This window comes from Passer domesticus, chromosome 5 (genome assembly GCF_036417665.1).
Source record: "Passer domesticus isolate bPasDom1 chromosome 5, bPasDom1.hap1, whole genome shotgun sequence".
Taxonomy (NCBI): Eukaryota; Metazoa; Chordata; class Aves; order Passeriformes; family Passeridae; genus Passer; species Passer domesticus.
The window spans coordinates 78035803-78063773 of NC_087478.1; the positions used below are offsets into that span (position 1 = coordinate 78035803).

General features: G+C 42.1%; 1 protein-coding gene across 9 annotated transcripts in view; it reads left to right on the forward strand.

Moving 5' to 3' along the window:
- The window catches only part of CACNA1C (calcium voltage-gated channel subunit alpha1 C), a 453063-nt gene that overhangs the window by 337029 nt on the left and 88063 nt on the right, over nucleotides 1-27971 (forward strand). For all 9 annotated transcript variants that reach the window (XM_064421276.1, XM_064421282.1, XM_064421281.1 and 6 more), the window contains 9 exons: nucleotides 7800-7826; nucleotides 9759-9919; nucleotides 10717-10942; nucleotides 16858-17065; nucleotides 17821-17941; nucleotides 19746-19860; nucleotides 20862-20982; nucleotides 21110-21179; nucleotides 26770-26902. In XM_064421276.1, the coding sequence (XP_064277346.1) occupies nucleotides 7800-7826; nucleotides 9759-9919; nucleotides 10717-10942; nucleotides 16858-17065; nucleotides 17821-17941; nucleotides 19746-19860; nucleotides 20862-20982; nucleotides 21110-21179; nucleotides 26770-26902 (1182 nt within the window). The remainder of the gene's footprint in view (nucleotides 1-7799; nucleotides 7827-9758; nucleotides 9920-10716; nucleotides 10943-16857; nucleotides 17066-17820; nucleotides 17942-19745; nucleotides 19861-20861; nucleotides 20983-21109; nucleotides 21180-26769; nucleotides 26903-27971) is intronic.

The window sequence follows — 27971 nt, forward strand, 5'->3', positions numbered from 1 at the left end:
GGCTGGAGGGAGCCCAGGGAAGGGCAGCAAGGCTGGTGAGGGGTCTGGAACACAAATCCTGCAAGGAGCAGCTGAGGGAGCTGGGAGTGTTCAGCTTGGAGAGGAGGAGGCTCAGGGGAGACCTTCACTCCACAGGTACCTGAAAGGAGGGAGTAGCCAGGGGGGATCAGACTCTTCTCCAAGGCAACAGGACAGGATGACACAGCCTTCAGCTGTGCCAGGGCAGGTTTAGTTTGGACATTGGGAAGGAGTTCTTCACAAAAAGGGTGATTGGACTTTGGAATGGGCTGCAGGGAGCTGGTGGAGTCACCATCCCTGGAGGTGTTTCAGTAAAGACTGGATGTGGCACTCAGTGCCATGGTCTGTCTGAGTGACAAGGTGATGTTAGGCCATAGGTTGGACTTGATAATTTCAAAGATCTTTTCCATCCTAGTCAATTCTGTGTTTTTCTGTGATCTGCCTTACAAGATGTGGTATGTGGAATATATTGTAATTCCAATATCTCTTTTCCTTCAAGAGTCAGTCAGTGATTTACAGGCCCCTGGAGAAATTATTTGTGATCACTTTCCTTCACCTGCCTGCTGTTGGGAACCTGCTGAATCTTTTAGTTTAAACTATGAACCCTTTCCTGCAGGAACCAGGCTAGATGTATCCACAGCACTGGGGCAGTTGTAGCCCTTTCTTTGGCACCCCACTAAGCTGCTTGTGCTCTTGGCACTGTACAGGAAGCATCAGCTGTTTCCACTCTGGAGAACCCTCTTTATTCTGCAGCTATGTTTCACAGAATGGGTCAGGTTGGAAGGGACCACCCTGGCTCATGGGGTCCAGAGTGGCAGCCAAATCTGACCCAAACCTTCGTGTCTCCAACAAGGCCTTTTCTGTTTGTTGGTATGAGGTAGAGCAGCACATCATTCCTTGTGGGAACCTCCACATTCTGTGTCAGAAAGCTGTCATTGTTGCTTTCCAGGAACCTCCTGGGCTGGTTTGCTTTACTGTGCTGCTTCTTCAGAATATGTCAGAGCAGTGAAAGTCCCTCATACGTGCAGACACGGTGCCAAAAAGAATGGCAGCAGTTACTAGGAGGTTTCATGTATTTTTAATATTGCAGCTTGCATTCATTTAATGTTCTTAATCCCAAAGGATCCTAAAGCACTTTATGAACTGTAAATGCAGGGATTGTTTTCACAGCATTAGAGTTCAGCCACCTTCAGGGTAAAATGTGACAGGTGTTTAAAAACAACAGGCACAAGTATTTAAGGGGTTGCATGAGGGATAACTTGTTTTGTGCAGAAACTGCATTGGGAATTTTGGCAATCAGAACATAATTATCTCCGCTGGAATGTGGCCAGGAGGGCTGAAGTTAAACCCAACTCTAAATGTAATCATGGCTTAGAATGGAGTTTACTTAAAATAGCCCAGCATGCTCACGGGAGAATGGCAGTACCCTGATTTGGCATTAGGAGAAGGAATGGCTAAGTCCAACATATTTTAGGGAAAAAGACATAGGAAAATTACAGGAAAATAGAGTTTCATTTCTTCTTCTCATGTTGTAAATGTTAAAACAGGGCCCATAGTTTTAGCAGAGATATGTAAGATTCAGAGATAAACAGTTTCCTTGCAACTTTTCACTTCATCTGGAAATGGGTGATGTATAGTAGGCAAATTGAAATCTGTTATTGAGAAGGGTTTGTTTAGTTCTTACCCAAGGACAGCTGAGAATCCTCAAGGCCTCCCTCGGATTGCTTTTCATCCCTAGGAGATGGATAGGCTCCTTCCTCCATGGAAATGAATGGCTGTATCACTCATTATGAAATTCTGGAGTGAGATACAAATTTTGCCAGTGCTGCCTGCTTTTGTAAAATGTTTGTTTGAAACTTGTGGATCTGGAAATTCCTCTTTATGGGCCAATTCAGAGCTGCCTCTTGTTCTGAGGCTTAGAATCCTTTCTGGTTTCTTTATTACTGTGTCACACACTTAGGCAGACAAAGAAACCAGCTGTCATTGTTTCAAGAAGTATTAAGTACTCTTCTTTTTACTGAGTCCTCATTCAGGCCCTCCATAGTTCAATATTCCTTCTGGAACTTATAAATATAAGCAAGGATTTATTTGAATGAGTGTGTTCTTTTATTGGAACTTGACTAAGAATCAGAATTTGGCGCAGTGTTCAAGAACAGTGAAATTTTTTTTAAAAAGTTCCTCATCAAGCACTAGATTTTGAGTACTAGCATTAATAGTATGCTAGCGTACAGTCATGTCATCCTGATTTGCTGTATTTGAAGGTTAGGCCTGGACTTTTGAGCAGTCACCTGCTCTCTCCTTCTGCAGTTGGAATGGTTAGCCAAGATTTTTGTTCGATTGTTGGGTTCACCTGTTGCAGATGAGTCTCAGTGTTTTTACCAGCATTCTAAACTCACCCCATGGCCCTGAGTCCCCATTGCTTTGCTATAAACACACTCTTTCCCAGAGGGCAGAGGCTGCTCTGGGCAGGCTGCAGCCAGACATGACTGAAGCAATGTGGGGCTTTCAAGTCAAAGACAATATATTTATTTATTTATTGACATCCAGCACCACCACTACAGTTATAGGCTGAGCTTGCTATCAAAATGTGCTCATGATAAAAGGAAAAAGATGCCCAGGAGACTAAAAGAAAATGCTTTTTCATTGAAAGCAACTTAGAATCACTATTCTTTCTGTTCTTTTAAATCTGTAGAGTTTTGAAAGGCTGGGTCTGTGACTGACAGAAAGATCTGCTTGAGAAGCCAGGCTCAAAAGTGCCTTTTGGAAAAGGAGATCTTCTCTGACAGCCTTTCTCAGCTCCACAGAGACATATGCTGTGTGAGATCAGGAGAGTACCTCTCAAACACAAACTATTGCCTACTGATAAATTGTCTCAAAGAAGCTTTTGTTTCTCTAGTATCCATACTACAGAAACTGCCTTTATCAATTGTCCTGTCTGGAGTAATGCCAGCCTTCAAACCAGCAGGAGTTTCAGGAGGACTCTAATAATTTTAGAAATATAACAAACCAAAAATCAACCAATGTAATTCATAATGATTTCTGGTGTAATTCTGCTGGCAAGGGGAGTGCTGTGCACAGCACAGTTAATTTCCTAAGGAAGTGCATTTTATCAGGCATCTGAATTTGAAAATGGTTCTGCAGGCTTCCACAGGACATTGAAAAGCATCCCACAACTTCCACAGTATATTATTCCTGTCATGATATTGCCTTGTACTGGGCTGGCATCTGCCCTGCAGTAGGAGCACACCAGCTTTTATACTCAAGGACAGCATTTGGGAGTGGAACTTATCTTTTTGTCAAGATGATGTGTCACAGCTTTCACAACCTGTTGTCTCAGGGTACAAAGAAACCTGTTTCCTCTGCAGCAGGCACCAGTCCTGGGACAACCCCAGCCCCAGGAGCAGTGGGGTTCTGTTTGCAGGATATTCTTACAGCCAGAGCTTCCCAACAGCCAGTCATTTCCCTGAGCTTTTGGGGTTACTGCTGTGCAGGACACAGATTCCTGAGGACAGGCTATTGCTCATAATCAGGAGTAATCTGTTCTGTGCAGGGTGTCAGCATATATAATCATCCAATACAAGCAGAATGTTAATTTTCTAATACAACCATACAGATCAGGAGTGGCACAATAGAGCTTGCTTTTATACATATGCATTAGCTAAAAAAAGACCTTTGTGGAAGCTAATGCTCCATAGAGCTTCAATAGAAAAGTGAAGCACTTGAGCTCAAAGGGAAAGAGAGATTAAAATTATCTGCTTTCATTGAAACAATAACACACTTGGCATTTATGCCTTAGCCAGGATTTCTATACATATGGGGGGAAGTTTAATTGCTTTTCCACCAAAAACAATAAAACAGGACAAACAAAAATTAGCAGCCTACAGTGGCTTTCCAACTCAAAACAGTGTGTCCTGAAAGTTTTGTGAGCAATGGAAGGTTTCCCTGGCAGCTGAATGGTCAGTGATTTTTCCCTTGGTGCTTTTCTGGCATGGAAATTAATTCCTGCGCAGTTCTTGCAACAATCAGCATAGGAGCCAGGGGTAAAGGTAAAAGTTTTCTTGCAGGTTTGCTGTAGTTGTCACTGGTTTTCACCTTGTGAGAAGATGGGCTCCTTGTGATGTGATGGAACCAAAGTTCCCACCACATCAGGAACAGTGGGAAGAAAAGTCTGCCAAAAGCTCTGAAACCACTGCTGACTTCAGCAGAAAAACTCACAGGATCCACCTTATGTGTCAGTCTCAGATACTGCTCTCCAGTTTATTACAAGCAAGGTGCTTTTAATATTCACAGCCAGCTCTAGGTGTGTGTCTAAAGGACAGTAGCATACCCTTATGGAAGAGGAATTTTCTTCCTGCTTTAGATTCTGTGACAGGTTTTGCTGTGACTTGCCACAGGGAGAGCAAATTTTTTTACTGAATGCTGAAATGCTGGCCTGTTTTCCCAGCCTGTAAGAAAGCCTGTTGAATAGCAAACCTACTTAATTTTATGTTAGATCCAATTTTAGGGCTATTCTGTAGATTTTTATTGTGCCACCTTACCAGTTACTGCATGAATGCACCACGTTGCCCCACAGCAGACTCCATGTCTCACCAGGACTGCCTTCTCACAGTACTAAAATCTGCAAGATACAGCCAGAGAAGCTCTTTGGATGTTTTCCAAAGTTGTATATAACCTAGAACCTTAGTAAAGTCCCTTTCTGTGTTGCTGCTTTTCTGACAGCTTTTCCTGGTATCCAAAGGCTTTTATGAGTCCTTATGAAGATGTGGTTGCCTCTAAGTTGGGATCATACAATATAAAAGTAGTTGTGACCAGAGAGTTAGATAATGGTCATGTTTGATAATGTCCAGACCCAGAAAACAACTGTAATGTGGCCTTTCTGTCATGCTTGATGACCTACAAGATTTTTCCTGAATTGGAATGTTGTGTGAATGCAAGAATTGCCTGAAATTGCTGTGTGTACAATTCCACAGGGCCCTCAATCCCTGTTACACAAAACTGTCACATCCTTCACAAACACCTTCTCTGGTGTCCACCATGAACAGGGAAATGAAGACTTTATCTCAGAATGTGGGATATCTCATTACATTTGAGTTATGCTGATTACCCAGAGTTTATATTGATAACAACCTTTAAATTTGACCATCTTATATTTGTGTTGTGCATAACAATGTAAGGTTTGAAGAGTTCTAGAGAATTTCAAAGATAGCTAGTCAAACAGACTGATTCTTGTGTTTGTTTTTCTGTTTTTGTGTTTGTTTTTTTGGGGTTTTTTTGTGTTTGTTTTTTCTAAAAGACAAGCTGAGTTACATGGTTCCTCTGATAAAAGCACTCAGTAGTGATATGAAGTGGTTTTCATTATGCTTCTATACCGTCATTTTAAACAAGAGTTTCCCAAGGCATTCCAGAGTTGGACAGAGTTGGAGTCACCCTCTTTCTCCCATAAATGACATAAAACTACCAGGACACCGGAGCTGCAAGAGATCCATGTTTAAACTCAGCAGAGAATCTGATCCGCTCTGAACCCATTAAGTGCCAGCATGGAGTGTCACAGACACTGTGGCACAATTTCCAGACTATTTGACAACCCCTAGTGATGCCATAAAAGCATTTTTTTATGTGACATTGGTAACCCAAGTTCTGAAAAAAATTGTAATCATAGAGTCACTTGAAAAATGTGTTTCAGATTCATGCATAATATTTTCAGAAACATTTATTATACAGTTTATTTCCAAGATTCCATTTCACTCTCTGATTCTACCTCTAAATATAAATCTAATCCTCCTTCCTTGTCCTCTTCCATATATATAGCACACCCACATGTGATAAAGCCTTCTGCCACAGCAGTAAGGCAAGGTGGAGGGAGGGGGATGAAGGCTGTAGGTAACCTGTGGGAGCACTGATTGCACTTGGCTGCTGCTCACAATGCTCCAAAGGTATAATTATCACATGCATGATGAGTACTACACCTGCTGCATCTCTTTTGCTTAAATAAATAAAAGATTCCAGTGCTGCCTCACTGGGAAAGCATTAACCAGAGAGGTCACCAGAGGGTTTCACACTCCCTGTCCATCCCCTTCCATCTCTCTCTCTCTTGCTCTCACTCTCTCTCCCCCTCTGTCCCTGCCAAACTATTCCTATCAAAATCCTCACCACCTCCTTTCCAGTGCTCAGCTTTCTGCTTCGTTGTGATTTTTACATCTCTTCACTTCCCCTTTTCGAGCCCTCTTTCCTGTTGCCTGTGAATCTGCTCCATTACAGTTCGTAGGTAGTGCTCATCAAGCCAGGATTCTCAGTGGGAAGTAGGAATAGCTTTAACATTAAGGATGTGTTTTGTAGGTGCTTCACTTGGCATCCTTGTTAGAGCTTGCTTTGTCTCTGCAGCATAATTTAGCATTCTGCTCTGCCAGTGCATTATTTCTTCTTCCTCAAGAGTCTTGCACGTGTCTGTACCCTCCCTGCTGCCCAGAGTGTGGCCTGGACAAGCTGCCTGTGACACAGCAGGAATTATGTATTTGGATATTTGCTGCAAAGGCCTTTTTCTTTTTTTTGCTCAGCCCATCTGCTGGTGAAAAGTTCCCCTGACTAAAACCTCTTCCAGATAAGGAACCTGCCCTATCACTGATTACTTGTCAGTAACTGATGTCCTCAAGCAGGGACAGGACCGTTGTTAAGGCTGCTACAGTAAGAAGTGTTAGATGCTTGGAGAATTACATTCTCCCCTTTCTACTAACAGTGAATCCAATTTTAGGGCAGTGCAGTAAGACCTCTGCTGACTGCTGTCAACAATGACCCACTTTCCTGTCATAGAGGGAATTTTAAGGAATGTTTCAACCCAGCAGAAATACTTTTTCCATAGTCATTCCCCAGAGTTTCATTTCTGCTGCTATTGGCAGTAGATTTTGCAGCTCCACAAGTCAGTTCTGACTCACAGCATTGTATCCACACACATTTATTTCTCTCTGTGCACCATTATGGATTCACCTAAGACAGCCAAAGTGTTCAAAGGCCTTACAGGATATGTGTCAAGCAGAGCAAGGTAGTGGTTTAAGAACTGGGGCCTATTTCTAGCTTTGCCTGTGACTTCTCATAAAGGATTAATGAGATTATGTAGGTGAATAAATCCAAATGCATTGAATTAGATATTTAAATACACATATAGTGGGAATATGGCCAAAATTTTCTAGAATGCTTAATTCTCAAAATTTCATTGCTAGCAACAGAATCTGTTATTGTACAGACCCATTTGAATGCAAACTGATTTACATAAATAACCAAGACCAATAAGTGTTTGTATCTAAGTTTGAAAATATTTGCCATGCACTGTGTTTCCTTCAATTACTGAAAAAAGCATTATTTTTACCATTATTGTTTCATAATGTGTGTATACATCCTGAAGTGACAGGTGATGTGTGAAAGCAACAAGTCTGTCAGTATAAAGTCATACATATTTTAATATAAGAAAAAATACAGTGACAAAAATAAAAAATAGTCATACTTCAGAAATAAATTTGGTAGCAGTTGTAGAGTTCACTGATATCTAGAGGTGGTAGAATGCCACCATGACTTCTGCTTCATGAGTCCCACCAAAACACAAGATTTGGTTATTGGGGAATTCTAGCCATGCCCAATGCCTACACTGACTTACAACAGATGGAAGGGAAAACAGCATGGATTTAAAAATGCACTGAGCTTAACTTTGTTTATTTCTATTGCTACTTGCACAAAAGCCTGGGAGGTGTGGGACAGCTTCAGAGACTCTAATGGCAATTCTTGTCTTTCAGGCATCGGATCTCAAAATCAAAATTTAGGTAAGTAAAGCTGACTTTTGCTTTCCCTCCTTTCTACTGTTTTTGCTCTTTTCTGAAGTGGTTTAAACCAGCATTGCTGGGATGCAGTGGTGATTCCAGGACATCCTGCTGAATATGTCAGATTTTAGTCATAAATTCTTTCTTAGTTTGACACTGAAATAAGGCTTAGGGACTATGGACTACTGAAGTACCTACCCATGCTACCTTTGTATCTCAAACCATAAAATACAAAATCAGAAATAAAAGCCTAGTTCAACCACATTATTATACTATCTCCATCAACATCTTCCCTGTCTGCTCAAGGCTCTCTTTGCTGAATTTCTCTGCTTTGCTTGATAGTAAAGATTTCAACTGATGAAGGTGACATTCTACTTGTGAGATTGTCCCATTCAGCCTGGGACATGGGGAGCTTCTCTGGTGGTGTTTGGTTTTCTGTTGACTTAGAGCTTTTGGAAAAGTGAAGCAGTCCTAAGATGGCTATTTCTGGGATTTCACTGGAGAGGCTGGCAGAGCTCATGGAACTTGGTTGCTATGGTCATTTTCTACCCCTTTGGTAGGATCTCAGCTGCCTCCATAACCCTGAATGCAAAGTTAGATTTATAAAATACTAAATGAATTTTCAGAATTAATGGAGCAAGTGTATAACTGAGTCCTTACCTAAGGAGCAATGGGTAATGTCAATTTGGGAAGCACATATGTGACATCCCTATGAAAAGAGAGTAGATATAAGCACAGAAAACACTCTACATTGTCATGTGCGTGCACATTTGTGCAAAAGTACACACAAAAGCATGGCAGATTGCAAATGGTTTAATGACAATGTTCATATCTAAGTGTGGTGCCCACTTTGGAAGTTGGGAAGATTATTTCTTGTCCCAATTCCACTGCAAAACACACAATGTGTCTGTTTGTGATAAACTGGGTGCCTTTGTAAATTGCAAAGGTAAAACATCCTAGATTTGACCGCCTGTTAAAATGCAGCAAAATCCTTGTTCACGTTGTGTTTTTAGGGTCTGGCTTTAGTTCCTATAGATGAGAACCCTGATCTCAGCATGGCTGTAGTTTGTCACTGAAAATTACACACAGGGCAAGAGTAGCCAAGAAAAGTTCTTTCTCCTGTAACATGGTGCATGTGTGTGTCACTTCAGACACACACACATATGTATGTAGTATCTATATAAAACTATTAGATTTATTATACAGTGGCAAGTGTTGCCTGGAAACTGGTTGCTATGCAAGTTAAATTCTGAAGAGTAGGAGGTGTGTAATTAGCTTTAAATATCTTCTGTGGTTAGTAATTACCCTGAGAAATCAGTGACACAAGGGGATGTGTTCATGGAAGGCAAACTTTAAAAACTCTCTTGATTAGCAAATGGTACCCTTAGTTCCAGGCATGAAGGTGAGAGGCTGAAGTCCCCTAAGTTCTGGGATTTTTTTTCAGAACTAGCCCTTGTATTGGGCTTACTCCTGAATGTTGCTAAATGCTGGAAATGTTCTTTAGCTTTTATTTGACCTCACTTCTCCAAAGACTTAATCCTCCAGCTCCATGTGATAGAGCATCTTTCTATTGACTATCCTGAGGCTGGGCAAGGTGCCATTGCAGGCCACTAGAAGCAAGTACAAGGAGAATATTTATTTTTCTGGCAACTGAGCTAAAAAATCTCTTAAGGTTTCTGCAGTGGATGTCTTACTCAGATAAAGGAATTGCTTGAAGCTCTTGCAAATTGGTTTAGAACAAACTTTATTCCTATAGCGATAGGAGGGATGTTCACAAGTGTCGGCTCAGATGAGAGAGTGTTTCTCAGGGTGAACTTAAGTTATTCTCTACCATTTTTGAACAATAAATCTAGACTAGAGTCTCCCCTAACAGAGAGCTGCAATAGCCTAAAGATCCCTCTCTGAAAAGAACTTTCCCTTCTTCAATTTTTCAAGTCGCTACTGGCGCCGATGGAACCGATTCTGCAGAAGGAAGTGCCGTGCTGCTGTCAAGTCCAACGTTTTCTATTGGCTGGTGATCTTCCTCGTGTTTCTCAACACCCTCACCATTGCCTCTGAGCACTACAACCAGCCAGACTGGCTCACGGAGGTCCAAGGTGAGGAGGAGATGCTGGTTCTGTTTATTATGGAGGGTGTCAAAAAAAGGAGCTGAGAGAAGAGCTGATGCATTAAAACCACACTGTGTAAAAGGAGCATGCACAGCTCCAAGCAGTCCTGTGTCTGTGGAGGATCCTAAAAAATGCAATGACCTTATCTGCATGTGTTGGGAGAAGTTATAGAAAAAATGTAAAAAGACCTCCTTTCCAGCAAAGCAGAGTTCCATCGGGTGTAAGTGAAATCAGGAGCTTATGCTAAATTTATATTTGCAGCAACTTGATTCCCAATTTATGGATAGCTGCTGGGAACCCCACATTGTCCAAGGTTTCCCCTGAAATGGCCTTTATGATAAAATCTAATTATTAGGGAGGTGATGAAGAGTGATTTGTAAAGTTCTTCTGTCTGCAGAACAACTGAATTCTCTCTGGAGGTGAGAGCAGCTGAAAAGGCTTAATTAAGCAACAGTAGGTAGCACAGCAGCTCTTCTATTCCCACTCTCCTCTGCAGATGACGGGTGTGAAGGCAGGTTGTGCAGGGAAGGCGTGTCCCTGCCATTGCAGGTTGTGTAATACATTGCAGCTGTATGTGCAGTACATGAGAATTGCTGTAACCCTCTTGCTAAAACATTTCCGTGAATGAGATGCCCACGCTTTTCGAGTTCATTCTTTGACCCAAGCTATATGAAGTTAACTTTTAAGGCTGATCCTTAAAAAGCTTCCTTAGAAGCAAGGGGCAATTAGTTGTGATGTTCTTTTGACTAAGTTTCCTTAATCTGTTTCTTTTTGCTTTTCATGAGACACTGCCAATAAGGTGCTGCTAGCTCTTTTCACGGCAGAGATGCTGCTGAAGATGTACAGCCTTGGTCTCCAGGCCTACTTTGTGTCCCTCTTCAACCGTTTTGACTGTTTCATTGTGTGTGGAGGCATCCTGGAGACCATCCTGGTGGAGACAAAGATCATGTCACCCCTGGGCATTTCGGTCCTGAGATGTGTGAGACTCCTAAGAATATTTAAAATCACAAGGTACTTTATTGTTTCTTTGGGGCTGGAGGGGGGCTGCTGCTTGATGCACAACATGTGTGGGTACAAGTCACTCACATCCCTGTTTACTTCCACTTTTTTTGCCACTATTAAGGTAGTGAGAGTGCTACAATGCTAGATTAACAGTCCTCATCTTCTGGAGTCTGTAACAGCTGGGGAGGGCTGTACAGACTGGACATCTATCCCCAACATGAGGGGTGAGGAGTCAGGCACAGGCAGCTGGAGACACCTGACACCACGTAAAGTGTTAAACTGAAATCTGGAATAATGTGAGCTGAGCTCAGGCTCTTACAGTTCTCTGCAAAAGACCAAGAAAACCAAAACAGCAGATAGCCTTGTGACCTCCTCTGACGCTTTTTGATGACAGAGAGGAGCCTGAAAGGCTTTCAGCCAAAACAGCATTTGACTGAGGAGCCCATGCCAGCTCCAGCAGACTCAACAGTGACCCGAGTGGCAGACTGTGTCAATACCAGCAGCTATAGGCAAAGGATGTTGCCAGCTATTCCCCTTCCAAGGAGTCCATCACAAAGCAGCAACGTTATGAAGAAACCAGACTTTTTCCAGCTTCCAATATCTCCTCTTTTCCCTTTTAATTCTTTCCCCTCTCCCCCTGCATAAAGGCACGGTGATAGCTATTAAACAGTCAATGCTTGCTGAGCCAGGTACCTCCAAAATATCAGCTTGGTTTGGCAGGGATTTTTCAGATTTTGTAGGAGACATCAGCTCCAAACTTAGCCAGAGCTCTTGCAACAAATCTGTCCAAGCTCTTGCCCCAGTAGCACAAAGTCTGCCTTTTCCCATGTGGGCACCAGCCAGACCTTACAAAAGGCTTGACTGAGGTGGTGAAAGAGTTCTTTTTCTGCCTGCTCAGCCATAAAAATGTCCCTACAATTCCTGTAACACTCCCCCCTCCCCACCAGTGGAAATTTCTGACAAATTTGAGATAGAAAACTCAGCACATGAGAAAAACAAGTCCAAAACTGGAAGATAGTCAAGATGGCTGAGAGGCAGAAAAAAAAACAACAGACTTGGACTTGTGCATCACACAAGATTTGTCCTTAAAGCTTCTGAGCCTCAGATCTCTGGCAGGATGGATGGATCTCAGGGTCAGATGACAGAGACAGAAAATTGGTTCACAGTCTCAGAGACAGAGGCCAAAGCAAGCCTACAGCTGTTCCAAAAGTGGGGGGAATCATGGTCTGTTTGGATGTGTGATCATAGAAGAGGGAAAAACCTTCCAGAGGGGAGCATTCCCTCCCAGAGAGGAGAAACAAGAGTTTCCAGCAAGAGAGGCATCTTTGCTCTGTCAGAAATAGTGGGGATCTCTGGTCTGGGGATTGTTTTTCCTGGATGTACCCATTACCAAGTCCCAGGCCTGGGTTCTGAGGAAAGCAGTAGCTGTTTCAGGCACTGGGTAATCAGATACACCCAGGGCAACATACCAATAGCTATAAAAGCATGAGCTCCAACATAGCATCCTGGAGAGGTCATTGTTTTTTCAAGGCATGTCTCCACTCCTACATGAAATATATAAGCTAGCTAAGAGAATTTTCTAGTAGAAAGGCAAACACTGAGAGAATATCATTAAAACTTTAGAAAGCCTGAGCTGGTGGAGTACTCATATATTCCTAAAACTTCTGGCAGAAATGTGATGTTGGAACCAATCAGCAGTAGGACTGGTTACATTTACCTTCACTCTGCAGCACAATTAAAATACAATTTTGCCTGGAAAAAGTGTTACCTGGAATATGTCTCCTGCAATTTGTGCATGGGTCTGTGTGTAAAGCACAGAGCTAAGGAAGAACTCATGATGCATAATGTATTAATCAGATTTTTCTTTCTTTCTTTCCTGTTCCTACAAGATTGACAAGTAGGCTGCAGCAGCTTCAAATTTATATGTTTTGTAATTATTCATAATTTTCTTCATAATTCTTCACTCTGTGGGTGAAGTTCACCCTCATGTGGAAGGCCCTAACATGAGCCTCCAAAGCAGTATTTTAGGCTCACTCCTGCCTTACTGCAGGACAGAACACTTTGCCATTAAATCCAAACTTTTACCTTCTCTAGTAAATTACATTTTTCTATTGTTCACTCTATTGTTCACTATTGTCCTTACTGCAGGATAGAATACTTTGGCATTAAAGCCAAACTTTTACCTTCTCTAGTAAATTGCACATTTTTCTATTGTTCACTCAGCTCTAAATACAATGAGGATTTATAAATGACATTATCAGCATTGGTGGAATACCCCACCTGAGTGCAATGATAATTCAGAAATCTTTCTGGAAAGCTGGGAGGGGCAGAAGGAACTATATAATTATTTGTTTTATATCAAACAATTATATAGACTTATTGTTGGTTTATATCAAACAATAATTATAGAATTATTTGGTTTATATCAAACATACATTCATGACCATATGGGGACCTACAGTGGAAGTGAGAATAGTGATAATCTAGGATATTAAAAAGGTACAAAGCAGGAAAATTACCCTGGTGAGACTACATCAGAAGGTAACCTATTTATATATCTGCATAGATTTTCCATGGTAAACACCAGGCACAAACAAATTCTGGGTCATCAAGGTGATACAATTCTACAAGAAACACAAATATAGCTCCATAATGGAACAGAAGCAAATGAAGATGCCACCTGATGAACAATGCATCATTTTAGAAACATCATTTAGAATTTCAAGACCAAACATTTCTTCCAAAATTACACATACAGTAGGCAAGCAGACAATGTAATCTGTTTTATTCTCCCTAATTTTTAAAGTGCTGTGTAGAACACCTCACTTTGCTATGAGAAGATAGATTATTTTCTCATTATGAATAATCCTTTAGTGCTTTATATGTATTATAGTCCTTTGTATTCAAAATATAAATTATATCACTTGTGACAGCATACAGAAATTTGATGTTTTATACCTAATCCTGCCACTAGGTAATTCACTGTTATTTGTAGGAAGGAGAGAGAGGGTGCCCCATTTTTTGTACTTTCTGTCAAAAATCACTGTCAAAGTGGTTTTATATTGGATGAACAGTGTGGGAAGCTTTCCAATAATGAGTCTGCCAGCTGTTGCTGCTGTTTCAAACCCTGCATCTGTGATTGCCAGAGATGGGATCATAAAGCTGTAGGGGAAGGCAATGGAGAGAGAGGGCAGGGAAGAGAGCAGAGCAGGTTAAGTTCTAATCCAGTTCTGCAATTGATTGTTGTGTGAGGTGTTGAACAAACCACTTGACTTCTCTGCATCATTCCTCCACTTTGAACAGGATCACAACCAGGCCCAGTTCACCTGGGGGTTTGCAGATCCTCGTTCCCTGGCACCCTCGAGGGCCCAGGATCTGCAGTGGGGGCTGTTCAGAGGCACATCCATTTCCCCAAAAATCTGAGGCAGCAGCGCCGCTTTCTCTCATACTTCCCACTAAAAGCTGCCTGGTCCAAACCCTCCTATTCCCTCCAGCATCCAGTGCTGATTTTTCCTTTGTAGTAAAGTGATAACCAGAGAGGGTGAAGTAGTGAGACCCTTCTTTTTCTGGGCTTCAGCCATTGCTGACATGAAACCCTTGTGTGGCACTGAGTAATCCCAGATCTCACTTTGAGGGAGTTCATGTTAGTTCTGCAACCACCAAATGGGACAGATGGTAACCTCAGGTCAGGCTTCTAGGACCCTGAGATAAGGCTATTGTTATTTTCACATCCTAATCTGTCAAGCATTTCTTACCCTCTCTTTTTTCCCCTTTTTCCCCCCCTGATTGTTTTATTTACTTTTCTAGTGGTACTGTTTTTCTAGCTAGCACTAGAACTCAGATAAAACAGCACTAATCTTACCACCAGGCCATCTCAATTAATTGCTTGAAGGTTGATACTTATATAAGAATCTGAATGCCAGGTATTGAGCCATTTTGTAAGAAATGCAGAGCTGATGGAAGTCTGCACAGTTGTGAGCTGAGATAGCAAGGCCTTTAAGCTTAAACTGAGTCACTGGGACTGTTCAGATTTGTAACAACTGTACTGCTTCTTAAGGGCACTGCTAGAAAGGACTAGAAAATGTGTGTCCTGGCTGACATTGGGGGACTTGGAGATATTCTGGAGCCCATCAACCTCTGCTTTAAGGATGCTGAATTCATTTGACTTTCATCAGAATGATTTTTTCCCTTCTCTTGTGTCACTTTCCCTTCTTTCCAAAGTGTGAAAGTATGTGAGCTGTGAGCATAACTGCAAGCACAGGGAGCTGTTACATTGCACATTCCGTGTGGATATTTGGTGGCACTGAGCCCACAGCTTCCATGCCCTTACCTTTGCTCTGTAGTTTTTCATTGCTCATCTCTTTAATTGCAGTTAAACTTTAAAGCATCCTAGTTTTCTCTGAAGTGCTGAAGCTGGGCTGGAGGGAAAGCATCACAGCTCTCTTTGAAGCTCAGTCCTGGGAGGTGAACCTGCTGCTGAACTTGAGAGGACACGGTGATGTCCCTCTGCAGATCAGATTGCTAATCCTCCCGAAGTGATTGGGCTGCTCAGGCAGTCCTGCCTTCCACAGGACAAGAAAAGTATTCTTTTTAGATCAATATTTAAAAAATATTCATTTAACCAGGATTTTAAGAACCCTTGTCTCTAATGAGGATAATTTTAAAAAATGATGATTTGAAGGATAAGGCTTCCACAGAAGAGGCAGAGCACCAGTCTGCCATCCTTTTTACCTGGAACTTTTTGTTTCCCTTGGGAGAAGGGACTAGAAGGTCTTGGTGGACCCAAGGCATGGTGGCAGCCCAGGCAGAAGGAAGAGCCCAGGCAAACATTGCTGGCTTGATAACCTGTGAAAGATGTTGAAGCTTTGGTAATAATGTGCATCAAAATGGGGTGACTGGAGAATGACAGCTAATCCTCAGCCCAGGCTGAAAGCTCTGCCAGCCTCAAAGCACAAAAGAGAAGAGCTCATGACCAGCGAAGCAGTAGATTAGGAGTGACTGAGCAGATGCAAAACCAAAGTGGAAGTTGCTTCATGAGTGATGTGGTGAATTCTTTAGAATTGTTTTCTAAAGCCTCTTTCCAGCTTGTGACTACTCTGCAGGCTGACAAAGAATGCAAACTCACATGCTGCTGGCATCTCTCTGCACCCTAAAGTGGAACCACAAGGGCAAGAAGATCCTCTCCCTGCATCATACATGAGTCTGAACTGGGCACAAGCCTGAATACACTGGGAGTAAAGGTCTTAACCATCCTGTCTCTTGAATGGCGCCATTTGAAAATGTTCTGCAGCCTGTTTGAAGGAGTAAAAATAAATCAGAAAACCAAGTGATGTTATGCTTTTCCAAATGAATGTAGATCTGGAGTTTGCTTTAGGGTCCACTGACATCTTTCTCATTCCTCCCAGTCCCAGAGAGCTCAGCAACCTCTCTGTGAGTGAGCACAAGCACACACTAACTCCACATTTTGGGGAAGTTTGTATTTACATCCAAACAGTTTTCCCATCTGTTCTTGCTGGTTATTACAGGCCATTCTCTGGAGTGAGGTATTCTGGCTGCCACAACATCTGTGAGTGTTGTAATGAGGTTGGTTAGAATGTAACTCACTGAAGCAGCAAGAACTAATCACTGTATATTGATAGAAGATGTGCAGAGCCTTAGATGGAGAGTGCTGTAATAATCTTCTGGGTGTATGTGTGGAGTGGGGGGTGGAGGGAATTGTATATGTACACGTGTGGTAGTAAAATTACTCATTAGCTGCAGTAGGTCTCGTTATCTTAGGAAGGCACATCAATGATTCACTGCTTAACAGGGTGTTTGGAAATGCCTGCTTTACACAGAAGGCAGCCTGAACCAATATCCTGTGCAGTCCACGAGCACCTGTCTCAAATTGAAGGAATTTTAACTGCTTCTATTTTCTCTCCCAGATATTGGAACTCCCTGAGTAATCTTGTGGCTTCACTCCTGAATTCAGTCCGCTCCATTGCCTCCCTGTTGCTGCTTCTCTTCCTCTTCATCATCATCTTCTCACTCCTGGGGATGCAGCTCTTTGGGGGCAAGTTTAACTTTGACGAGATGCAGACCAGGAGGAGTACATTTGACAACTTCCCTCAGTCCCTCCTGACTGTGTTTCAGGTAAGGGCAGGAGTGCTCCCCGTGGGGCCAACACGTTGTGTTTTCATGGGGCAAGACAGGTCCTGCAGCCTGACAGTCCCCAAGGTAGGGCTGGACCTGACAGCTCCAGGAGCAGAGTGCCTGGTGCTGCTGCCAGCACAGGGTATTCCCTCCCAAAGTAGGAACCAAAGACAAAACCCCTGTGTGTTGCAAGGAATGGCCATTGGCACGTCTCAGGGCAGTATTGCTGCCAAAGCCCAGCCCTGCTCTGGGGAACAAACACCTGCTCACAGCAGTAATCCCATGGCCTTAAAGCCCTCTGCAGCTTTGGGAGTTACCACCACGAGCACCAGGATCATGATTTCACTGAGATGAGAGAAGGGAAATGGCCTGGAGGGCTGTGCTGAGGGCAGTGCTACAGGCTGTGCAGCCTGTCTGAAACAACAGGCATGGGAGGGAAATGCTCGGAACCATGGGGAGACTTGAATGGATTTGTAGGAGAGCCATTGCCTTCAGCCATCAAGAAGACACTGTTTGGGGCTTTTTCACACTTTGAGCACAGGCCTTCTTTGCATTTTCTTTGTTCTTTGGTTTGGTTTTTTTTGTTTTTTTGGGTTTTTTTCATGTTCTAGATGGACACTGCCAGAGTCTCCATCAGTCCATGCTGGGGGAGGGGGTGTTCTCTAGGACAGTGGGTATCTTTGTGTTAATGGGGTTTTCAAATTCTCTGTGCGGTCTAACACTGTATCCCTTATTGGTGGGAATGTGTCATTTAGATCCTGACTGGGGAGGACTGGAATTCGGTGATGTATGATGGGATCATGGCTTATGGCGGCCCCTCTTTTCCAGGAATGTTGGTCTGTATTTACTTCATCATCCTCTTCATCTGTGGAAACTGTATCCTTTGATGCTACTCTTTTCTGCAAGAGGGGATGAATTAAAACCACTATTTACTTTGTTATGTCAGAAAATAGTGAATTCATGCCTCACGTTTTTGCCTTTTCCCTAGGTCTGAATTTTAGTATTACACTGCCAAAAGTTTAAAAAGTTCATTTTGTTTTAGCTGGTGCTAAGGCATATACACTGTTGTAAGAGCCAGCTAAATGCCAGTTCCACATACTAGCTTTTATTTAGTACCTTTACATGTTTAGTGTTTTTATTTTTCATTCCCTTTAATTCTTTCATAGGTTTTTCTTTTCTGCCTTCTCTACAAACTAATCTTTAGGTGTTCCTACTGTACTTACTGCTTTTTTTTTTACTTTAATGACTTTTTTAGTAATATATTCCATGTGCTTCCATCCAAGCCTTATGTGGAATAAAAATATGTATAATCTGCAATATGCTATATACAAATGCTGTAGTAGGAGTAACATATGTTTGACATAATTGATTTATGTGAGATAATGTATTAATTCATGTATAAACTAACAGGACCTGTGTTCCATTTCAGTCCCTGCAATCTGTGTGTTCTTCAAACAGAAAATGTTGCGCTCTGTTATCTTCCAGCCTGTGCTGGTCTTGAATAACTTCAGCTCTGTCTGGCTTTAAGGTGAAGTGAGGGCACTGTACTCACCCCAGGAGGCACAAAGCACATTGCAGGATTGTGCTGTGAGTGTCTCTTCACAGGAATTTGCATATAACATAGAGCTGCCATTCTGTTCCCTATCTCAGTTTGCTCCAAATTTGTCCATGTTTAGTTTCTGCTTCCCTAATAAATGGCCCTCCTGTGTCAGAGGTGACATTTCCTTTTATACTGATGCTTCTATAAAGCCACCTTATAGACCCAGCCCAGCTCTTCTGGCCTGTGCCCATAATTCAGATCTCTCAAACCCTCTTATTTGACATTTTGGTTGACCTGCATGCCCTCACTTCAAAGTGAGGTGGTGCAATTCCACTTGTCTGAAGGTCAAGGTAGGCAATCTGGCTGACAGCTTAAAAAAAAAGCTACAACTTGGATCTCCTTGTGAAAATGTGAGCCAACTCTACAATGTTGGCTGACTTTGGAGCCTTTAGACCTTGGAGCCCAGGGAGGGGGGGATGTCTGTGTTTCCAGACTAAGCCTTGAACCAGGGTTTGTTTAAAAGTTATCATTGTATAATAAGATCTACTCTCAAGAAATGTATAAAACAACCTTCTGGTCAGATTTGTAACACAAGATCTGAACTGGTAAGACAAGAAAGCAGCTGTTATTCCTTGCCCTTCAGCTACATGGGCATGACTGGCCATGCATAGACTCTCTGCTAGGAGATGGCAGAGTTGTCAGCTCAACCCTTCACTGTCCAGACTAAATTAACCTCAGAAATGCTCACCACAGTACTATGCTTGCTGTCCATAAAATCCACTCCTGCAACCTAAACTGTCAAAAGATGCAAAGCATTCTATACTCCTTTTATGTTCAGTGAGATCCTCTGCACAAAGGGAGACACTCTTGGGAAACTGGAAACTAAAATGTAAATTTGTAAATCTGCTGTTTTTCATCAGCCATTCTGTTGTGAAATTTTGAAAACCCACAAAGTGTGTTATCTGTGTGGAAGGAAGGTGTAGGTTTGTGCATGATGGGTATGCAGTTGTGTGAAATTAAAGTTTGGAAAATCCAAGAGATCTGATGACAGGTTGCTAAAAATTTTCAATTAAGAAACCTTTGGTATAATCTTTTTCTGCAGTTTTCAAAGCCTGTTTTCTTTAAGTGGCATACAAACAGATATCCTGCTGAATGTATTTTTGGCCATTGCTGTGGACAACCTTGCTGATGCTGAGAGTTTAACATCTGCACAGAAAGAGGAGGAAGAAGAAAAAGAAAGGAAAAAGCTAGCTAGGTAAATCCATTTGAATACATCTATCTGCACACATTCCTTTAATTACACACAGCATGGATATATATGAATATGATGCCTATACATACATGTGTGTATATGTAATATATATAATTTCTATATGTGTATAGATTATTTATGTGATTAATGTAATTATATTTATGCATATATAAATTTTTATGCAAAGGAACTCCAGCAAGAAAGTGTGAGCTAGGAGTCCCCCCCAGTTGCAGTGGTGTGAGTAGAGGAAAGGAAGTCTGGGTTACTGATGAGCTTTCAGAGCACCAGCAGAGAATGAGTGTGAAATGGTGTCAATCCCATTTGAATCTCCCTACTATCTTCTGATTGCTTTAGGCCACGAGGCATATTTTCTGCCATTCCCACGATGAGATTTAGCAGCTTCTTTTTCTTTTGATGCCACATGCTGTTCTTCCCTTGCCAGTTCTTTTAGTGTTTCTGCAGACACTTAAGGGGCACAAGCTGGATGAGGAGCTTCTCTGTCATTCCCAGCTGCCAACAGCAGGGAAGCCTCTCCTTAGTGGTTATTCCTATTCACTGTCTTCCAGGCTGCTTGGAGGGGATCTCCTGTGCAGCTCTTTCTGCTTCATCCTGCATGCAGCCCAGCAGATTTCCCTCTCTCTGGGGAGAGCAGTGAGGGGCAAAACTTTTGTAGACAATCCAGTTGGAAGCTCACAAGATATGGGTTGAAAATGGTCCATGACTTTGTCGTTGGGTGAACAAAGGGATCTCAGCTGACTGACCTGAAATATGCATTTTCACAAACACATGCCATTGAGAAAGCTACAAAATAAGGGACACTACATATAAAAATAGAGCCTCTGCCTTTGCTGCAGGTGAGGACAAGGTATTGAAGATGAGTTCAGAATGGAGATGCCAGCCAGCTGATTGTTCTCATGGTGTGTGCTGTACTACATGAAGTTCCTGAAAGGGAAGCACGTTTCCGCCTTTGTAACTCTTCATTTTTTATCTTGTAAAATTGATAGGACTGCTAGTCCCGAAAAGAAACAGGAGATGGAAAAAACAGCTGTGGAGGAAGAAACAAAGGAGGAGAAAATTGAGCTGAAATCGATCACTGCTGATGGAGAGTCTCCACCTGCTACCAAGGTAAGATCTGCTGGCAGCCAGCACTCTCTGTGCAGAGATGGCATGAACAGCTTGGGTTTCTAAGGGAATGAAAACTGTCTGCTTTGTCTGATAAAAGCTTTGATGCTTCTCCTTCCATTTCTGTCAGATCAACGTGGATGATTATCAGCCCAATGAAAATGAAGAAAAGAGCCCTTATCCCACAACAGAAGCACCAGGTACACATCTCCTTCCTTGTATCCCTCACTCAACAAAGCTCCAGGTGCTAATGCACACAAAGCCAAATTGTGGCAGCAGGTCTGCTGGAAATGCTTTCATGATGGGACAGGATGGTGTCCTTGCATGTGTTTGCACAGGTCTGCACGTGGCCCTTTGAAGTCCCTATACTGATCAGTCTGATTTGATTTGGTTCCCTTTAAAGCTCTATATTGGAAAATACATAGCTTTACAGAGAATCAAATCATGTAAAAACCTGTTTGAAAATATATATATGACACTGTTTTCAGTGTGCTGTATCAGTACTCAGTGGTCAGGGGAGTCTCACAACAGAAAGTCAGGAAAGGGAAAGTGCTGAATGCCTTTTTGCACTGTTTTCTAACCAAAAAGGAAGATGTGACACAGCATAACTCTGAAGGCATAAGATCTCAGCCTAGTGGTGCAAGAAACAAGCTGTAGCATTAGTTAGGCTGGTTTTCAAGGCAGGTGGGCCTAATTAACTTCATTCTTGGATACTTGAAAAGATTGGTTGAAGAAATCTCAGAACTCGAAGTGTTCGAGACCCCAAATAGGGGGAGGGATTGGAGCTAGTCAGTTCAATTTCCATTCTTGGAAAAGTGCTGGAACAAAGGATTAAACTATATGACCACAAGATAAGGAGATGACCAGCAGCCAACACAGATTTGCCAAGAGCAAATCACATCAAGCCACCCTTATTCTCTTCTGAACAGAGCTGAAAACACTTGTAGACAGGAGAAAATAATTAGATGTCATATTCTTTAACTTTGCTAAGGCTTCTGACCATCTCTTACAGTGTTCTCATATGCTTACTAGAAAAATATGGTCTAGATGATGGTGAAAGAAATGATCAGACCCTTTATGGGGAGGGTAGTGATGGCCCAAGTGAGTTTGTACAACCCAAAAGCCTGTCTGGAGTTCAGCTCAGTTCATTGTTAATGACCTGAATGATGGAAGAGGCAATATGCTTATTACATTTGTAGATGACATGAAGCTAGGAAGGACAAGAAGCGTGCTGGAGGGCAGCATTAGAATTCAAAGAGCTCCTGAGGTCCTGGATAAATGGTCTAAATAAAATTGAAAGTGCCAGGCTCTACGCATAGACAGGAATAAACAATTCACAAAAAGAGGATCTTGGGTGACAGCTAGTTAGGTAACAGTCCTTGAGAAAAGGATCTGAATCTTATGACCAAAGCTCAACAGATGTCAGCAACAGTTTGCTGTCTTTGAAATGCAAGTAATGAGATTTATAATACAAAGAATGAGCCTTTTGTCCAGTTATGAGTTTGTTTTAACTGGTCAATGGAAGCTAATCAGGGCAAAGCAATTGTTTTATTGTGCTTACCATTGATAAAATCTCTAGAATCTGGAATATCATGTCTCCTTTTGGGTACTCTGGTTAAGAGAAGTGGGGCTGAATTAGGAGTATAGAAGAGAATGGTGAAAACAATGCTAGTAGGTAGCAAGAACTAAGATTGGATAAAATTTGCTCATTTGACTTAGGAAAGGCAGGAGAAATATCTTCAAATTCATAAAAAAACCTTCTACAGATAGGAGGAGAATTATGTCCATTATGAAGCAACAGATTTAATAGGATTCACAGCAGAGAGAATTTTCTAATGGTGAGGCTGTAAAAGTTCACAGAGATGGTTGTGGAAGCCCAGCACCACTGAATATTGTTAAGGACAGGTCAGAAAAATGTCTCCCAGAAAAGGCTTAGATACAATAATTAATTGAACCTGGCTTGGCAGAGGCATGAACCAGAGGGCTTTTTGTGATCCTTCCCTGCTCTCCTCTTCTGTGTTTCTGTGATTATGTAACAGGCTATAACAGGCTACAGAACACTTTCTCTTCTATTCCATGATTCTTAATAAATAAATGTCTGATAATAGGTTGATTTGATAGGGTTAAAAAGAACACAAGAGTTCATTTTGAGTAAATGGACAAGAGCTTCAGACAAGCTAAATGGAAAACTGTTCAATGCATTTGATATTCAGAACAAGAAGTCCTCACATATGCTGTACTTGTATTCTTCCATATTTATAGCAAATTTATCAGGAGTAGAGTGTGGTTCTAACTTTGTGCAATACTATTTTAACACTGCCTGAGGCAGGTCACTCTGGATTTCATCTTTCCATCACCTCTGTAGGCCCAGGCACGTACTGGACACACATCCCCAGTTGCTACAGGGTTTGTGGGAGTCTTTAGTAAGAAGCACAAATTAAAACAGCTTGATACAGTTTTGTTTCTGTTTCTCAGCTGGTTTGGATTTGCAGAAAATTACATTTTTTTCAAGTGAAATAACAGTCATCTGAATGTCAATTTTAAGTCTACTGCTAATAGAATTGGGATTTATTTACTTTCTGTAGACAGCTTAGAAAGAGTAGCTTATAAATGAAAAATAGAGCAAAACACCACATCTACTACATCTACTTTTTTTTTTTTTGCCATGCATAGAATTAGAGTGCAGAAAATCAAGTGAAAACACTTTTAATGCCTGCCTCAGGGTGCCAATCCCTGTCTTAACATACTTTTCAACACAACTAAAAATCTAAAATGGATTATCAGGTCTTCTGTCTCCTATTAGAAATGCAAAGGGACACCATCTTGTTCACTTGCCATTGTATGGCCTCAATGCCATTTCTAACCAGGCTTGTTCCCTGAATAATTATCAATTCTTTGTGAACAGTGAAGATTCAGTGTTTAGAAACCATTTGCACTTCTCATTTCATTTGTTTTTTCTAACAACATAGGTCCTTTCCTAAACTACCTTCTCATTCTCTGATTTGTTTCTGCTCCTTAAACCAGTTTTCTCAATAGCCTCTCCTGATTTTGCTTGCTGCACAATGCTGCTCCTCAGCCCCAGAATGGTTGCAGCTCCTCAGGTCACCTGGTCTCTTTTTTGGAAGGACAGACTAGTTCTCCCAGAGATTTGTGTACACTAGAAGGATTATTATGATGATATGTTTATTACAGGAAGACAGGGAGCTAGCCTTGCAGTCTAGTACAGAAATAGACAAAGAATTCGGAACGTCAGATGAAGGTAAAAGCTTGGGATGATTCATGGGAGCTTGAAGCAAAATAATGTCCTTATACGAGAGTTCTGGTCTTTGTACAGTAAAAAAAACCTCCACATCATCGAATTTCTCACTGATGTTGCACTGTAGCCTGTTTGTGCTTGTCTCCACAGCCAAAGAACATTTGCTTCTACAAATGTGAGCAGCTGTGCTGCTTCTATATGGAGGTAGATAGCAGAGACAGTGACCTGGGATGAGGCATAATCACGTTATTCTTTGTGAATTTGGCCCTCAGTGTTTCATTTCTTCTGTGCTCCAGACTCCAGGTGAAAAGTAGAACATTGCTCTTTATCTATGGCTGAGGAACTGAATGTGTTTTTCAGGCTGAAAGTATTTGGTTCCCAGAGTCATTAATTTATATTTCTTGCTGTATGGCAGACACGAGAAAAAGAGGAGAGGAACAATGTTCTTTATGGTCTTCATGGGGCTGATCCTTCTGCTGAGGGTCTATTTTCCAGAGGCAATGCTCCATGCCCATTTAAAAGTGTATTTTAAACATTCTTCTGAGTAATAAAAGAAGAATGATCTCACATTGAAGGCGCAGAGCAGGGACCCAGAATACTCTTCTTAAGTCTCAAATATCCCACATGATCCCATTGGTTTTCTGGCCTGTTCAAGAAGAATTTTCTTACCTCACTCTTTGTCAGCCTCCTCTGAAGCCTGTAGATAAAAGGTACACGTGCAAAGTATGGTTATATTACATAAACCTGCACATTAACCTTAACACCTATTTTACAGGTCCTCTGTAAAAAAGTACTTCTGAAAGATGTTTCTTTAACTAATAAAGCCTGTAGAAAGAGTATTATGAAGTATATTACACATAAAATGGAGCTGTTAAAAAATAGACTGACTTAAAAAGTACAAACTCTATGTACCAGCTCAAACATTTATGCAAAGATCTATCAAGTGAATTTGAGCTGAACTCTTGGTACTGGAAGTGTAAAGAAAGAATCCTATTTACATGTAATAATGGCATGCCTTCAAAAAGAGCACTTTTCTCCTCTCTCTGATATCTGGATCAGGATCTGTGCTGATTCATCTGTTCTTTCTGATGTGTCCTGTAACCAGATCAAGTACAGTATCTCACCCCAAAGGAACACCATTCCTGGAGCTTATCTCCCTTTATGGACTCAAGATGAACCTTTTAATTAGAGTATCCTCCTTTGCAGTGCCTGGAAGATGAATCAGTTGTATCTAACATGTCAAGATCCTTCCTTAAAGATTTTTTTTCCTGTCTTGCTGATTAAGTGAGAGGATTTAGATCTTTAAAACAGCAAAATCCTATCATGTCATTTACAAAACAACATCTGCCTTCAGCAGGTGGAAGAAATCCTCAAAGGCAGAAGCTTCTCTTTCAGGTACCACTTAGCCTTCATCTCTGCATTTTCTATCTTGAGTGTGCTCACTGATCTGCCTGGAATGACACAGGTTCAAGGGTCTCAGCCTCATTCCCATCTTTCTGACCTTCTCCCCCACTAAATTAGGGACACTTTTAAGAATTTCTGATCAGTGTAAGTCAATGTGCATGTGTTCACTGTTTGCTCTGGGGCATACATGTGCTCATCCAGACACAGTTCCAGATGTAGCAGCAGCTCCATGGAGATGCTCACAAATAGAAGAAAAAACAATCTTGATAAACTGGAGGAATGGTGAAAAGAAAAAAAAATATGCCCTTCAGTAAGGATGAGGTCTAAGTGCCACTTTTGGGAATAGTCAGCAGCAGAAATGCAGAGGGGGGAGTGACAGGCCAGATTGCTGCTCTGTGGTAAATAATCTGTGCTTTGTGCATATCTGACACTGATGGCAAATTAATGCCAAAGTAAAATGAAAAGTCTCCATGAAGGACATTTAACAGGAAGATAATATCACAAGATATAAGAAGTAATCTAGCTTTCCTCTGAAGCAGGGAAACCTCAACTGCAGGTTAATCCTGCAGACAATCTGGAAGCAAGTAGCAATAGTGATCAGAGACCTGGGGAACACAGCACCTCAGGAAAGCTGCTGCTGTTTTGCTCTATGAATAAGATATTCTCCCAGAGGCACAATAGTGGTCCTCAAGTATGCAAAAGCTTTCTGCAAGAGGAAGGCAATTTTTAATTTTCTGTGTCCATGGAAAATAAGAAAACAAATAATAGATCTAGACCTCAGCAAGGAAGATTCAAATGAGCCATTAGAAGACAAACCTTAGGAAAGCCATAGAAAGCAAACCTTTCTGTTTGTTTTTTTTTGCAGCAGGAACTATGAAGCATCTGAGGAGAGTGTTGTGAGAATGTTGTAGGTTTACCAGCACTAATGGTTTTACAGAGAGAGGAGACCCATGTCTGCCAGGGTGAGCGCTGGGTAAAGGGCATCGCCTCAAAGGAAGGAAGGGCAAGGAAACTCAAGGCTTCAGCATCCTATTTTAATGGTTTTTAGCTCTAGCTCTGACAGAGACAAATGCCTCAGCACTTTGGAATGGGTTGTGCTTTGCGATAAAAGACAAAAATGTTTCTTGCAGCAGAGGAAGATGAGGAAGAACCGGAGATGCCTGTTGGCCCTCGACCTCGCCCGATGTCTGAGCTGCACCTCAAGGAAAAGGCTGTGCCCATGCCTGATGCCAGTGCTTTCTTCATCTTCAGTCCTAGCAACAGGTACTTAAGAGATTGGTTAGCCAGGAGAAGGAGGTGAAGGGCTGGTACCCCTTTCATATTGGGCCCCAAAAGTTGTGAGGTGCAGAGCTCCCTCTCAGCAGTTCACACCATAGGCCTCCTTTGACCCACCTCTCCGTAAAGGCATGAAATCCTATGAAACCACAAGTGTGGGGAGTACAGTGAAATATAAAATGGGAGTTCATGGCACGTGCAAGGCTGATTGAAGACACAAATCATGAAAGCTTCAGAAATAAGGGATACAGAGGCGAGACAGTAATTGGAATTTCCTGACACATTCAGGTCCAAACTGCAGGAGAGCCATCATGCAATCAATCAAGTGGGACATAGCAGCTTCCTGTCCTAAGGGCTGCCCAAAATCCACTCCCAGCAGGGAGTTCATGTGTCTCTGCTCACTGCTGCACATCAAGAATGAGCATGAAGGAAGAAATGAGAGGGGAAGGAGAGCCCATAGCTCTGAGAGGAGCCTAGGGAGCACAGTTCTCTCCACTTCACCCATGGGCTCCTGCAGTGCAGCCTCATGTTGTCACTCCTGCCATTCCAAAAGAGATGTGCAGGACCTGTGGGTGGAGGGCTGTCAGGACAGGTGAGTTTATCTTTGCAAGGGTGCAGCAGTGAGCTCACTGCCCAATGGTCTGTGCAGCACCACGTATTCCAGAGTCCCTCCTAAGGACTCAGCCTTCAAACACAGCCCCAGAGGAAGGCAGGGCTCTTCCTGCACTGCTGAATTCAGAGCCATTTTTGTTCCAGCAGAGCTTGTGCCACTCCTCCTTGGATATGTGTAACAGGGAGGGACTGAGGATGACTGGGGCCCATGGACTGTAATGCTAGCTTTGCCACCCACCCCCTGTCATTTGTAGAACTAAATTAACCTCTGCAGTCAACTGTAAAATTGCTGTAATAGGGACTTGGAGCCCTAACAGCCAAGAGTAGAGCTAAATAAATTAATGAAGTGCCTGTAGAATTATGCACACAGCTATTATGGGGTTTAACTCCTCACATCCTGCAACCAACACATGGAAAATGGTCTCCAGTAAGCAAGTTTGATGGG